General features: G+C 39.5%; 1 protein-coding gene across 2 annotated transcripts in view; it reads left to right on the top strand.

Annotated features, from left to right (window-relative positions):
- LOC136863936 (follicle-stimulating hormone receptor) overlaps positions 1–13,601 on the top strand; it is a 296,597-nt gene that overhangs the window by 90,117 nt on the left and 192,879 nt on the right. For both annotated transcript variants that reach the window (XM_068226488.1, XM_067140382.2), the window contains exon 3: positions 7,732–7,806. In XM_068226488.1, coding sequence (XP_068082589.1) covers positions 7,732–7,806 — 75 coding nt within the window. The remainder of the gene's footprint in view (positions 1–7,731; positions 7,807–13,601) is intronic.

Raw genomic sequence — 13,601 nt, 5'->3', positions numbered from 1 at the left:
ATTACACTGACTGACAGAGCAAATGCAACACCAAGGAGGAGTGGTTCGAAAGGGATGAAAGTTGGGGAAAAACAGAGTCGGCACGGAAGAATAACTGATGTTTATTTCAAACCGATATGCAGGTTATACAATGCGCACGGCATCGACTCAGTAGGATGTAGGACCACCGCGACCGGCGATGCACGCAGAAACACGTCGAGGTACAGAGTCAATAAGAGTGCGGATGGTGCCCTGAGGGATGGTTCCCCATTCTCTGTCAACCATTTGCCACAGTTGGTCGTCCGTACGAGGCTGGGGCAGAGTTTGCAAACGGCGTCCAATGAGATCCCACACGTGTTCGATTGGTGAGAGATCCGGAGAGTACGCTGGCCACGGAAGCATCTGTACACCTCGTAGAGCCTGTTGGGAGATGCGAGCAGTGTGTGGGCGGGCATTATCCTGCTGAAACAGAGCATTGGGCAGCCTCTGAAGGTACGGGAGTACCACCGGCCGCAGCACATGCTGCACGTAGCGGTGGGCATTTAACGTGCCTTGAATACGCACTAGAGGTGACGTGGAATCATACGCAATAGCGCCCCAAACCATGATGCCGCGTTGTCTAGCGGTAGGGCGCTCCACAGTTACTGCCGGATTTGACCTTTCTCCACGCCGACGCCACACTCGTCTGCGGTGACTATCACTGACAGAACAGAAGCGTGACTCATCGGAGAACACGACGTTCCGCCGTTCCCTCATCCAAGTCGCTCTAGCCCGGCACCATGCCAGGCGTGCACGTCTATGCTGTGGAGTCAATGGTAGTCTTCTGAGCGGACGCCGGGAGTGCAGGCCTCCTTCAACCAATCGACGGGAAATTGTTCTGGTCGATATTGGAACAGCCAGGGTGTCTTGCACATGCTGAAGAATGGCGGTTGACGTGGCGTGCGGGGCTGCCACCGCTTGGCGGTGGATGCGCCGATCCTCGCGTGCTGACGTCACTCGGGCTGCGCCTGGACCCCTCGCACGTGCCACATGTCCCTGCGCCAACCATCTTCGCCACAGGCGCTGCACCGTGGACACATCCCTATGGGTATCGGCTGCGATTTGACGAAGCGACCAACCTGCCCTTCTCAGCCCGATCACCATACCCCTCGTAAAGTCGTCTGTCTGCTGGAAATGCCTCCGTTGACGGCGGCCTGGCATTCGTAGCTATACACGTGTCCTGTGGTACATGACAACACGTTCTACAATGACTGTCGGCTGAGAAATCACGGTACGAAGTGGGCCATTCGCCAACGCCGTGTCCCATTTATCGTTCGCTACGTGCGCAGCACAGCGGCGCATTTCACATCATGAGCATACCTCAGTGACGTCAGTCTACCCTGCAATTGGCATAAAGTTCTGACCACTCCTTCTTGGTGTTGCATTTGCTCTGTCAGTCAGTGTATAATAGTCTTAGGAAGTGTGCTTAACTGTGCGATATGTCCCTTTGCCTTTACACGTTATGTGTGTTACTGTAGTGGCGAGACATGTAGAACAGAGAGCGAAGAAACTTGAAGCGCGCCCTCTCCGTGAATTCGTGTGTCACGTGTTAGTGGTAGTTCAAATTAGGCACTAAAACACCGCGCGCCTGATCAACCAGCATTATACACATACACTTATGAACAACTGAATTAGAAGCGTGTAGGACCACACTATTGACGGCGGCGATGTGGGACAAGACACTGGAAGCGTTGGGAAGTTATCCTAATGCACAACCGCTACACAGCCGCCCATAATGCACAGAGATTTTTCAGACCATATCCAGGGTGCTCACATCATGTTATCCTTAGCAGTCTTCTTCGCTAGATTCAATTCCCTAGTAAGTTCCTTAAGCCGCTTCTCACTTCCACAACCATTTCTAACTATAGTTTTTCCAAACTGTACCACCTTAAATCAACACGCGTCCTAGGTTTCAGTAAAGTGACAATTTAATATTTGTGTTGTAAATAGCCGAGTGCTTGAATTGGCTTTTTCATAAATGAGCATAGGATACTGGTATAGTATTTTTAACTTTTAGCTGCGTTCACTTTGTTATGTTGTCTAGGTTAGGGGGTGATTGATAGCGATTTTTAGTGTAAACAATTTTCTGTGTTGTCAAGGGGGGACAATTGTCCACATTATCTTCAATTAGATGTAGGGTTTTGATAGCTCGTGCCATGTCACGTAAGAAACTATCCACTTCATGTCCGTATCGATATGACAAGCTAAGATTCAAGGAATTGTTTAACCATATAAAGTATACCTTTATTTGCCTTTGGCAATTTTATAAAATCATTCGAAGTACATGTTTCGTCTGCTTCGCAGCTACATTCACTTATGCCGAGGTACAAAAAGATAAAAGTATACAAATATATTTTTTCTCATAACAACCTTGATCTCCTATTATCATGAGAAGATTTGTTACCTAAAAATAAATTTGATGATGAATCCAAAAAAATATCGAAATTAATAAATAGTTTTGGCGATACTATTTATAAAAAGAAAGATGTATCCAAAACTCTATCAGATTCAATACAAACTATACATGATAATGTTTATAAAAAGACTGATATAGATGGTAAAATTAAAAATTTGTTACCTAAAGAAAATTTTGATGATTAATTTAAAAGTAAAATATGGTATACTGGTAACTATTTTGGAGTCAGGAAAAATATATTAAGAAATATTGGTGAGGGTATTGAAGATAGTGATGCGATTAATTTGAAACAATTTAATACAGCATTAGAAAAAACACCAGTTCAAGAGATATATGTAAGATACATATAGATGAGTTTTAAAAATATTATACAAAAGAAGGAATTGAATATTTGTTTAAAGAACATTTAACAGCTATCGAATCACAAACAGATGAATTAAAAGACAAGGCAGAGAAATTAGAAAGAAGACTACTTGATAAAATTAAAATAAATAAGACCTTTTCAATAAAGGAATATATTTGAATGGTATACACATTTTTTATGAGATGTATATAAGAAAAAAATGTTCTTTCGGTTTTGATATTTCATATTCTACACAGATATATTCTGGAAGCGAAATCAATAAATTTTGTTCTGCGCATCTCCAACCTAATCCAACGGAAAAATCTACAATTTATTTAAGTTTAAATAAACCAATTAAAGTTACTCCTTTCAACAAAATAATATTTGAAATTAGTGATAGTTTAGATGTCTTACCTGTTCGAGTACAAATTATTATTTTTGGAGAAATAATACTTGATGCAACTTAACCTGATCCTGATGAAGGTATTCTTTAAATAATTATATTATATTTTTTTCTTCTAATAAATGCATGATCATATTTGGTGTTTGAAATGCAAAAACATACTGACAGTTCATACTAATAGAATTACGACTAGAAATGGACGAACGAGAATTGAAGGATTGTGTTCAGAATGTAAAAGTAAGAAAAGCAAAAATTATCCAAATATATAACTTGTTGAGAATGTTTTAAGGAAGAAAGATAACAAAGTTTATGTTAAATGCTTAGGATTTGATAATTCACATAATAGTTGGGTTGATAAAAATAACGGAATTATTTGAATTTTCGGACTAATAAAATCAGTATCAGGATGCAAGAGGTGAACGAAATCGTTCATCTTTAAATTATCATAAGTTATTTGATGTTTTCTCTAAGATTATCAGCTAAAGATTTTCTGGATTAAGAATATTCTAAAACATCGCAAATATCTTTAGCTTTGAACCATGGTTTATTATTTTCATTAATATTTATATTTCATTGTATTTCCTTGTGCCTGTCTTGTAAAATCAAGTATCTCTCATTTCTTAGCTATATTGTATCCACAATTGTAAATATGTTGTTCAAATTCTTTTCAAATAATCTGATCGATTTTGGATAAGTTTCAAAACACTCTTTAATGGTTTCAAGAATTTCTCCTTTGTTTAGATGGTTTAAGATAATTTTGTCTGCTCCTTCATTACTAATTTTTGTGATAAGTTCTTGAGAAACTTTTAATGGGTGTATTTCTTTAGGAGATATTAATGTATTATTAAATATTTTATCATTAATATCATCATCGTTTAATTTTAAATCATCTAGTAATAAGTTATTCTCATTATCAATAAAAATACCTAAATAATTGTTTATATCATCAAAATTCATATTATATAATTCTTTAACTTCTTCTCTTCGATATGCTCTAAACGCTGATTTAAATAATTCTTCAATAGTTTGATAATTAATACAATCTGTTATGTAATAATATTCAAATTTATTATCTGGATGTTCCCCAGTATTGTATGTTGCTAATCTAGATTTCATTTTATTTTTCATTGTACCACCAATTTTATAAAACTGATCTCTTTCTAGTAAATTTGTAGTAACAACATATATGACGTCATTCTTCTCTATCTTAGACATTTTTATTTATTTTATTTTATATTTTTGTTTTTACTGCTTTTATTTGTTTTTAACTACTCTTTTTATTTTTAGATTGAATTGCTAGTTGGTCTTTTCCTTGTTGAGCTCGAATTTTTTCAAATTCTTTCGTGTAAAGTACTTTAAATAATCATAAAATATATCTTCGAGAGTAATGTTAATTTCAGTTGCAACTTTTGTTCTTAAGCTCATGATTAATTTCTTGAAATTTCTGACTGATAATGAAATCAAAATTTGTGTACTAAATTATTTTGTGTTAAAGTTTTAATTTCATTTTGAATGCACTCATATTCTGAAGCTAATGGATTATCAAATTTTATTTCAATATAGTCTAAGATTGCAATTATTTAAAGATTTAATTAAATTTGACTTAATTTGTTTTATATTTCAGGGAATTGCTTCAGAAACGCTGAAATTCCATAATGAATGAAGTATAAAATATCATTTGTAATTAACACATGCTTTTGATTAAATAAAGGAACCCAAATATCATTAAAGCATGTACCCAAATTAAGCTGATAATTATTTTGTTTGATAAACTCAAATATATTCATTAAAGGTGCTGGTGCAACTTCAGAGCTTGATGTATTTGAAATAGCTTCCAGTAAGACTCTTACGTGGATTTGTTAAAAATTATAAAGAGGTAATGAGGGAAGGTGATTAAACAGTTACTTTTACTTGGAGTCAAAATGCAAAAGATGCTTCTTATAGATGGTTTCGTAAAAATGCAGCAGGAGAGGATGTCGCGGGAACTCGGCCTAAAGAAGGAAAATTTACTGTAAATTCTATGGAAATAAGAATACCAATTGTTAAATACGAACCAGCTTATGACCAAGAAAGAAAGGTAAAAATTCTAAATGAACCCAGAATACTATATCATCTATGACCTACAAACTCAAGAAATATCTGGCCTTAGTGAAAACATATCTTAGAAATAGATATTACAAACTACTACAATTCAATGCAGTTTGATATGCCGCATTTTATTTTTGCTGTTTCAAACTAACAAAAAAGGTAATCAAGATATAGATTCTTCTAAGTTTGACCATGTTCAGCCTCAAATTATTTACGTAAAAATGGAAGAAACGAGATATTTCCAGAAGAAATGTAGAGTATAAGTCCTGCTAATACTTATCTCAAAGCCTATAATGAATTTTTAGAATTTAAGAGCGTAACTGCTTTAAAGTCGGTTCCTTCTGTTAATTCCCGGGAGTTTATTATTTTCGCATCCTAACATTCGCATTCGCATCTACCTATCCTAACAAGTGCTCAAATTTTCTGGAACTATTGGGATTCGAACTTCAACATATGGGCGCCATACATATTAAAGAACGAAAAAAACAGATTCCTGCCTCAAACATCTGGGCTATTGGAGAGGACGGGAATCAGTATTAAAACAACGGGTTTATTAGGTTACATTTAGTATTGAAACTAGTATAGTTCTGAACTTTCTTAAGAAGAGGGCACTGATCAAAACATTACTTTATTTCACTAATAGGTCGCAGCACAGCTACTATTATTTTCTGAAATTTCCACCAGATTGCAGTAGCCATCGGATTGCTGGCGGCCATTATAAATCTGCGGTTAAAGCTGTTATCTGTTATCAGCGAGCCATTTCCTGCTTCAGAATAGCTCCACCTCCATGGTTAAAAGGAAAATGGAGGATATATACAAGCTAATTCAATGCATTTAATTGAATTTAAATCCGTTTGGTAAATAAATTTATGATATTTAATTGTCAAACAGATAGGCACGACAAGCACCTTGCTTTGCTTTCATACAGGTACGAAAAGCACTGCACTATACTATCAAGTACCAAGGTTTCAACTACCTGTGGGAAAAGCCGATTTTTATTTTACTTTGTGATTTAAAAAATATTTTCATCAATTTTTACTAAATTTTTTGAGTATTTTTACTATTTTTGCTTTTATGTTATAAAGTTTTAATATATTTTTACCAAAATGGGTGTTTTATTACTAAAGTAGGAGATTTTTGTGAAAAAATTATGAAATTCTAAGGAAAAATACGTAAAATTATGAAATAATGGAAAGGTTGAAAAACGTGCCAGGATCGAAGTGTACCATAATCCGGGGTTTCCTACTACTTAAGAAACTGAACAAGTAAATTTAATGCGTAAAATCATGTATTGACATTTCGAGTAAGCGGTCACGTTTCTTCAGCCAACAAAATGTCTGCGGGAAAAATGTAGAAAATCAGGGCAGGTTTCGACATGTCGGATTTGATCATTCCCTTATTAATTTCAACTCTGCTCAGAACCGTTTGCCATTAGCTAGTAATAATAATAATAATAATAATAATAATAATAATAATAATAATAATAATAATAATAATAATAATAATAATAATAAAGTTATTTGCTTTACGTCCCACTAACTACATTTTTACGGTTTTCGGAGACGCCGGGGTGCCGGAATTTAGTCCCGCAGGAGTTATTTTACGTGCCAGTAAATCTACCGACACGAGGCTGACGTATTTGAGCACCTCCAAATACCACCGGGCTGAGCCAGGATCGAACCTGCCAAGTTGGGGTCAGAAGGCCAGCGCCTCAAAAGTCTGAGCCACTCAGCCCGGCCCATTAGCTAATAGTGCCCAATTAATTTAGCCAAAATTATCGAAATTAGAAGTCGGTGAATGCAGAGATTGGGTGGCCACGGCCCTACCGAGGCTCTACACCTCTGCATTCAGGAGACGGGGTGAGGCTGGTCCCCACCGTCGGTTGTCCTCAGAACCGTTTTCGGTGGTTTTCCATTCTCCCGCACTAAAGTAAATGCCGGGGGAGTTCCTGGTATAGGCCACGGCCGTCAAGCCGATCACCTTCACCACAAATCTCCTTCTCCACTACAAATCTCCTGTCTTGAGAGACGGCGTCATCGTCTGAGAGGTCTGCCTCCCCCTTCAGGAGAGGAATACAAGCATTGCAGAAGTACCGAATTAGAAACGATATGTCTTCAAGTGACACAGATTATCTAAAACGATTGCCATAAACCTCTATTTTCGGTTCCTTTCTCTTCAGAATATGTAAGGATTATCTTAATTTGGTAGTTCAGTTTTGTAGCTATTTACCTGTATTGCGAATAACAATACTACCATCTTCGTTATCAGTGACAGTGGTAGCGGTGTCGTACATCAAATACAATTTCTGTATCTATACATCTACCTACCTATCAACAATGAATATTTAAGTGTACGTTTGTTTGCACTGTATATTTGAGGAGTGTCGATTTTATTACTTTTAGTGCTAACTGTTAACTGTTTCTGTTTTGAAACAAATGATTCTAATTTTGTTCTTGCTTTCAGAATTCTGTCAGATCCTAATATAACGGTGCTGCACCGAGGGCTCCTCCAGCCATTTGCCCAATCCTTGCGTGATGTGTGAGTATTGAACACGGTGTGACTTGATCCATCACATACATTCATTGTTTTCAGTGTAAACAGCCCATTCTAAGTGGGATTTCTCAGGTATTTTATGGCTAATTGTTTAAATATCATTGTAAAAGGATATTTGTTGAAATCTCGAACAGCCGAGTTCACGGTAAGAAGAGCAATGATGGCAATGAAATTACGCTCGAGCAAGTGGAGAGGATGGTAGAGAAATTATAGTGTCATAACGCTGCAAGAATTTATTAAAATAGACTTGAAACTGTGAAAAATAGCGGGAAAGCAGGCAAGCAGTGACATCATGGAGTCGTAGGATTAGCATAGAATTTGAGTAAAGTGCCTGCTGATTGGATAAAAGTAGTACGGTACTTGCACCTGTCTTTAAGGAAGGGAACAGGAAGGACTGCAACAGTTCATCGAGCCATTTCTTTAATTAGTACCAGGTAGGTTTGCACAGGCATTTTCAAAAATTGGCGGAGAGTCAACTGGATGAAAACCATTTCGGTTTCGGACCACGGAGGGTTGTCAGAAATAGATGTTCTGCATGCATAAAGTAATTGAAAAATGCTATGAGAGGTATATTGTGGGCAGTATTGGTTATGCCTCGTAAGTAGTATAATTGGATGGTTCTGCGGCCACCTCCACCTCAGGCTCCCAGTGGCCACCTCCACCTCCACCTCAGCCAGAGGCCTCCCAGTGGCCACCTCCACCTCCACCTCAGCCAGAGGCCTCCCCTTGGCCACCTCCACCTCCACCTCAGCCAGAGGCCTCCCAGATGCCTCCTCCACCTCCCGCGGGAAATTTGAATTTGTAAACAAAGCCACGTGCTTTTTGACAGACAACAACGCACCGCTAACCTCAGTACTGCCATCTTGACGGGCCTAAACCTCAGTAGTACCAACTTAACCTAACTAGCGCGAGGTAAACAAAGCCACGTGCTTTTTGATAGCCACGTGCTTTTTTGACAGCTGTCATCCGCCATCTTTAAACCACAGAGCACTGTGCTGCCCTCTTTATCGTAGTAGATGTAAAATTCATCACCTGTCATCGACAGTGCTGCCATCTTGACGAGCCTAAACCTTAGTGCTACCAACTTAACCTCACTAGCGCTTGGTAAACAAAGCCACGTGCTTTTTGAAAGCCACATGCTTTTTTGACAGCTGTCATCCGCCATCTTTAAACCACAGAGCACTGTGCTGCCCTCTTTATCGTAGTAGATGTAAAATTCATCACCTGTCATCGGCAGTGCTGCCATCTTGACGAGCCTAAACCTTAGTGCTACCAACTTAACCTCACTAGCGCTTGGTAAACAAAGCCACGTGCTTTTTGACAGCCACATGCTTTTTTGACAGCTGTCATCCGCCATCTTTAAACTACAGAGCACTGTGCTGCCCTCTAGCGTCACCTGTCATCGGCAGTGCTGTCATCTTGGCGGGCCTAAACCTTAGTGCTACCAACTTAACCTAACTAGCGCGTGTTAAACAAAGCCACGTGCTGTTTTGACAGCTGTCATCCGCCATCTTTAAACCACAAAGCACTGTGCTGCCCTCTTGCGTCACCTGTCATCGGCAGTGCTGTCACCTTGGCGGGCCTAAATCTTAGTGCTACCAACTTAACCTAACTAGCGCGTGTTAAACAAAGCCACGTGTTTTTTTGACAGCTGTCATCCACCATCTTTAATCTATAGAGCACAGTGCTGCCCTCTTTAGCTACTTACCTTTGAAATGTGGTGGCGGATAATTTGAAAAATGCTTTTCGACAAGCAGCCATCTTTAATCCAGAGAGAACAGTGCTGCCCTCTATGTGGTGGCGGCAAATTGAAAAATTCCACGTGCTCTTGTTTGAAAACAAACTCACGTGCTTTTTTGACAGCTGTCATCTGCCATCTTTAATCTATAGAGCACAGTGCTGCCCTCTTTAGTTTGAAACGTGGTGGCGGTAAATTCCACGTGCTCTTGTTTGGAAACAAAGCCATGTGCTTTTTTGACAGCTGTCATCCGCCATCTTTAATCAACAGAGCACCGTGCTGCTATCATGCGGGCAATTTCATCACCTATCACCCGCCATCTTTAATCTACAGAACACCGTGCTGCCCTCTTTATGGCTACTACCTTAAGCATGTAGTAGCGGGCAATTTGAAAAGTTCTGTTAGCTATCATCCACCATCTTTAATCAAGAGAGCACCGTGCTGCCATCTTTAGTTGAAATGTGGTGGCGGCAAATTCCACGTGCTCTTGTTTGGAAACAAAGCCATGTGCTTTTTTGACAGCTGTCATCCGCCATCTTTAATCAACAGAGCACCGTGCTGCTATCATGCGGGTAATTTCATCACCTATCACCCGCCATCTTTAATCTACAGAACACCGTGCTGCCCTCTTTATGGCTACTACCTTAAGCATGTAGTAGCGGGCAATTAGAAAAGTTCTGTTAGCTATCATCTACCATCTTTAATCAAGAGAGCACCGTGCTGCCATCTTTAGCTAGATACCTTTGAAATGTGGTGGCGGCAAATTGAAAAATTCCACGTGCTCTTGTTTGGAAACAAACTCACGTGCTTTTTTGTCAGCTACCATCCGCCATCTTTAATCAACAGAGCATAGTGCTGCCCTCTTTAGTTTGAAATGTGGTAGCGGCAAATTCCACATGCTCTTGTTTGGTAAACATAGCTACGTGCTTTTTTGACAGCTATCATCCGCCATCTTTGAGCACCGTGCTGCCCTCTTTATCGCAGTAGATGTAAATTCGTCACCTGTCATACGCAGTGCTGCTATCTTTAGCTAGATACCTTTGAAATGTGGTGGTGGATAATTTAAAAAGAAAAATTCTACAGCAGTCCTCTCTCAACGCTAATTGCATAAGATGGCGGCTATACATGACTCCTTAAGGGTGCTTACGCAAGATGGCTGCTATACACAGGTTCTTATGAGACGCCCTTGGGATGCTTGCGCAAGATGGCAGTTATACATGGCTCCTTATGAGATACCCTAGGGATGCTTGCGCAAGATAGCGGCTGATCTTATGAGGCGGCTTAAGGGTCCTTGCACAAGATGGCTAGAGACGCCCTAAGGATACTTGCGCAAGATGGCGGACACAAGATGGCGGCTATACACGTCTCCTTATGAGACGCCTTAAGGGTGCTTGCGCAAGATGGCTGCTGCTCTTAGCTTAGAGACTAACGTGTCGTGCTAGTTCGATTCATTAAATTTAGGGCTTAAATGCAAAATGTTAAATATCTCGAAAGCAGTGCATCGTAGAGCAAAATGGACAAAAAAATTTCTGCCCAATACCTCGGTTCGCAGTACGAGGATCAAGTAAAACATAGTCTAATGATGAGATCAACGGTTCCGTTCCTACTTAGGCCCTTTGGCATTCACTCTGTTTTAGCTTGTATTGAAGTAAGTCTTCGTAACATGATCAGGTCTAGCTATGGTAGAGAGTATAACGTGCCGTGCAGGTTCGATTCATTAAATTTGGGGCTTAAATGCAAAATGTTAAATATCTCGAAAACGGATAAAATTTTTCTACCTGATACCTAGGTTTGCAGTATCAGGAACATGAAAAAAACATAGTCTAATGATGAGATCGACGGTTCGATCCTTACTTAGGCCCTTTGGCATTGGCAGCTATCTATTTCTACAAGATGGTGACTATACATAGCTTCTTATGAGACAGCTTAAGAGCGCTTGCACAAGATGGCTGCTGCTCTTATGAGACGCCCTAGGGGTGCTTGCGGGAGGTAGCAGCGACAAGACGGTGACTATACATAGCTGCTTATGATACGGCCTAGAGGTGCTCACACAAGATGGTGGCTGCTCTGATGAAGAAAGTTAGCTTTGCATCGTGCAGGTATCTTTACAGCACTAAACCTCATACCTTTGAAATGTGGTGGCAGGTAATTTGAAAAATTCGACGTGCTTTTTCTTCACAGCAGCTATCTTTAAACAATAGCGGCTATACATAAGCTGTTAAGGCCTCCTCTTATGTCAAGGTATAGCTCTATCGAACAAGTTTAAACCTGCATCGGGATAGCTAGAGTAAGCATGTGCTGCAGTGATGACGTCATTATGCATGTTTAGACTTGCAAATCACTAAAGAAACATAACAAGACTAGAATCGAACACCGCACTCTATGCCGTTAACTTTATCATGTGATCGGAACATTGATTGAAGTGTTTAGAACACTAAATAAGTGATCAAGACTATAATAGAACACTGTACTCGATACAACATGTGTTTAGAACATGTCAGGGGATACCTTTGTTCTAAGAAGATTAGATTACCGCACATTCCTTGGCTAAAGGGCTAATGGGCTAAAGGGCTAATGGGCTAAAGGGCTAAAGGGCTAAAGGGCTAAAGGGCTAAAGGGCTAATGGGCTAATGGGCTAAAGGGCTAGGGCGCCTCTCCTCTCTTTATCCGGGCTTGAGACCGGCTCTACAACTAGAGGCGGAGTTAACACCCTAAGGAAGGGAGAATGTTGGGAAATAATCTATACGAATATAGCTACTCGATCGACTATATACTACAGATGGATGACTTAGGTGAGGGTAAGCGCTTACTTAATAATACCAACACGACGTAATTCATGCTCTATTTCAAAAATATCTTCTTTGTACTGTGTGTAACCAGCATCATGATAGGCTCTTAGCAGTTGTAAACGTTTTACCAGTACGTTGGGGTCTTTACAGTAGCTTATATCTACATAGGGTAACAGAGGCTTGTTGTGAACTTTGAGTCTATATGCAGACAGTTGATGTGCAGGGACTTGTTTTGATATAATACGTGCTTCAGCAGTAGCGTTTCTAGGTACAAACATAACTTGTTTCGATAGCGATGAAGCGTTGAAATTTCCTTCTTCTTTACCTTGCATCTCTTCTTGAGATGTTTGCACTTCGACAGAACGTGTAGTAGGCTTAGGAAATGAAGTAAAATCATCAAGCTGTAATGGCAATGAATTTTCTTCTTCTTCTACTTTCCCTTTACTACTGTCTTGATCAACATCATTATCCTTATTATCATAATCATGATCTTGCCTCTCTTTATCTTGAAGTTTGTGCTCAGTAACAGAACTTGCAGCAGGCCTAGACAGCAAGGGAGAATTAAAAATCTCTCGCAGAGGTGTACTTTTTAAACATAAATCAGTGTTCGCTGGAATATGGTTGAGCTCTTTGTATTTTGTTCCCGATGAAGCTACATTACACGCGGCTTCATGACGTTGAGCGTTGTATGCGTTCTTGAACTCTCTTCTACAATGTTTGCATTGAAAAATCGTCCTACATGATATCTCATGACGTCTCCTGTGATAGCTTCGGGAAAATGCTTTTCCACACTCTTCGCAAATATACCTAGAAATAGGTTTCTCCATGACGGACTTTTATCTTCTGCTAACAGATTCTTCTTTAAATCTACTCGACATTTGTTACTCTCTACTTCGATGATGCGAACAGCTTAGCGATTAATAGTAAACTAACACAAAAGCGTATGAATGTACAACGTTCGCATGTGTTTGCTCTGCTACTTTAGCATGACCTATGCGAACGAACTTAAAGCACAAAGAATAGCGATCTTTGAAAATCTTGCGAACATAGTAGCAGTAAGAATAGCAAGGTTTAAAAGCGTGTACGTATCACCTTTTGATAATGCATGCATCTTCTACTAGAGCACGTGACCATCGCTTGTACGTGTGCTGCTATCTTAACATAACCTATGTGCACGAACTTAAAGCATAAAAAATAGTTGTGAGTAAAAATTTTGTGAACATAGCAGAGTGTTTACTACGTAGGTGTAGACA

The sequence above is a fragment of the Anabrus simplex genome, chromosome 2 (assembly GCF_040414725.1).
Source record: "Anabrus simplex isolate iqAnaSimp1 chromosome 2, ASM4041472v1, whole genome shotgun sequence".
In the NCBI taxonomy this organism is placed as follows: Eukaryota; Metazoa; Arthropoda; class Insecta; order Orthoptera; family Tettigoniidae; genus Anabrus; species Anabrus simplex.
The sequence above is the reverse complement of the archived record's forward strand: the minus strand, read 5'-3'. Positions and strand labels throughout refer to the sequence as shown.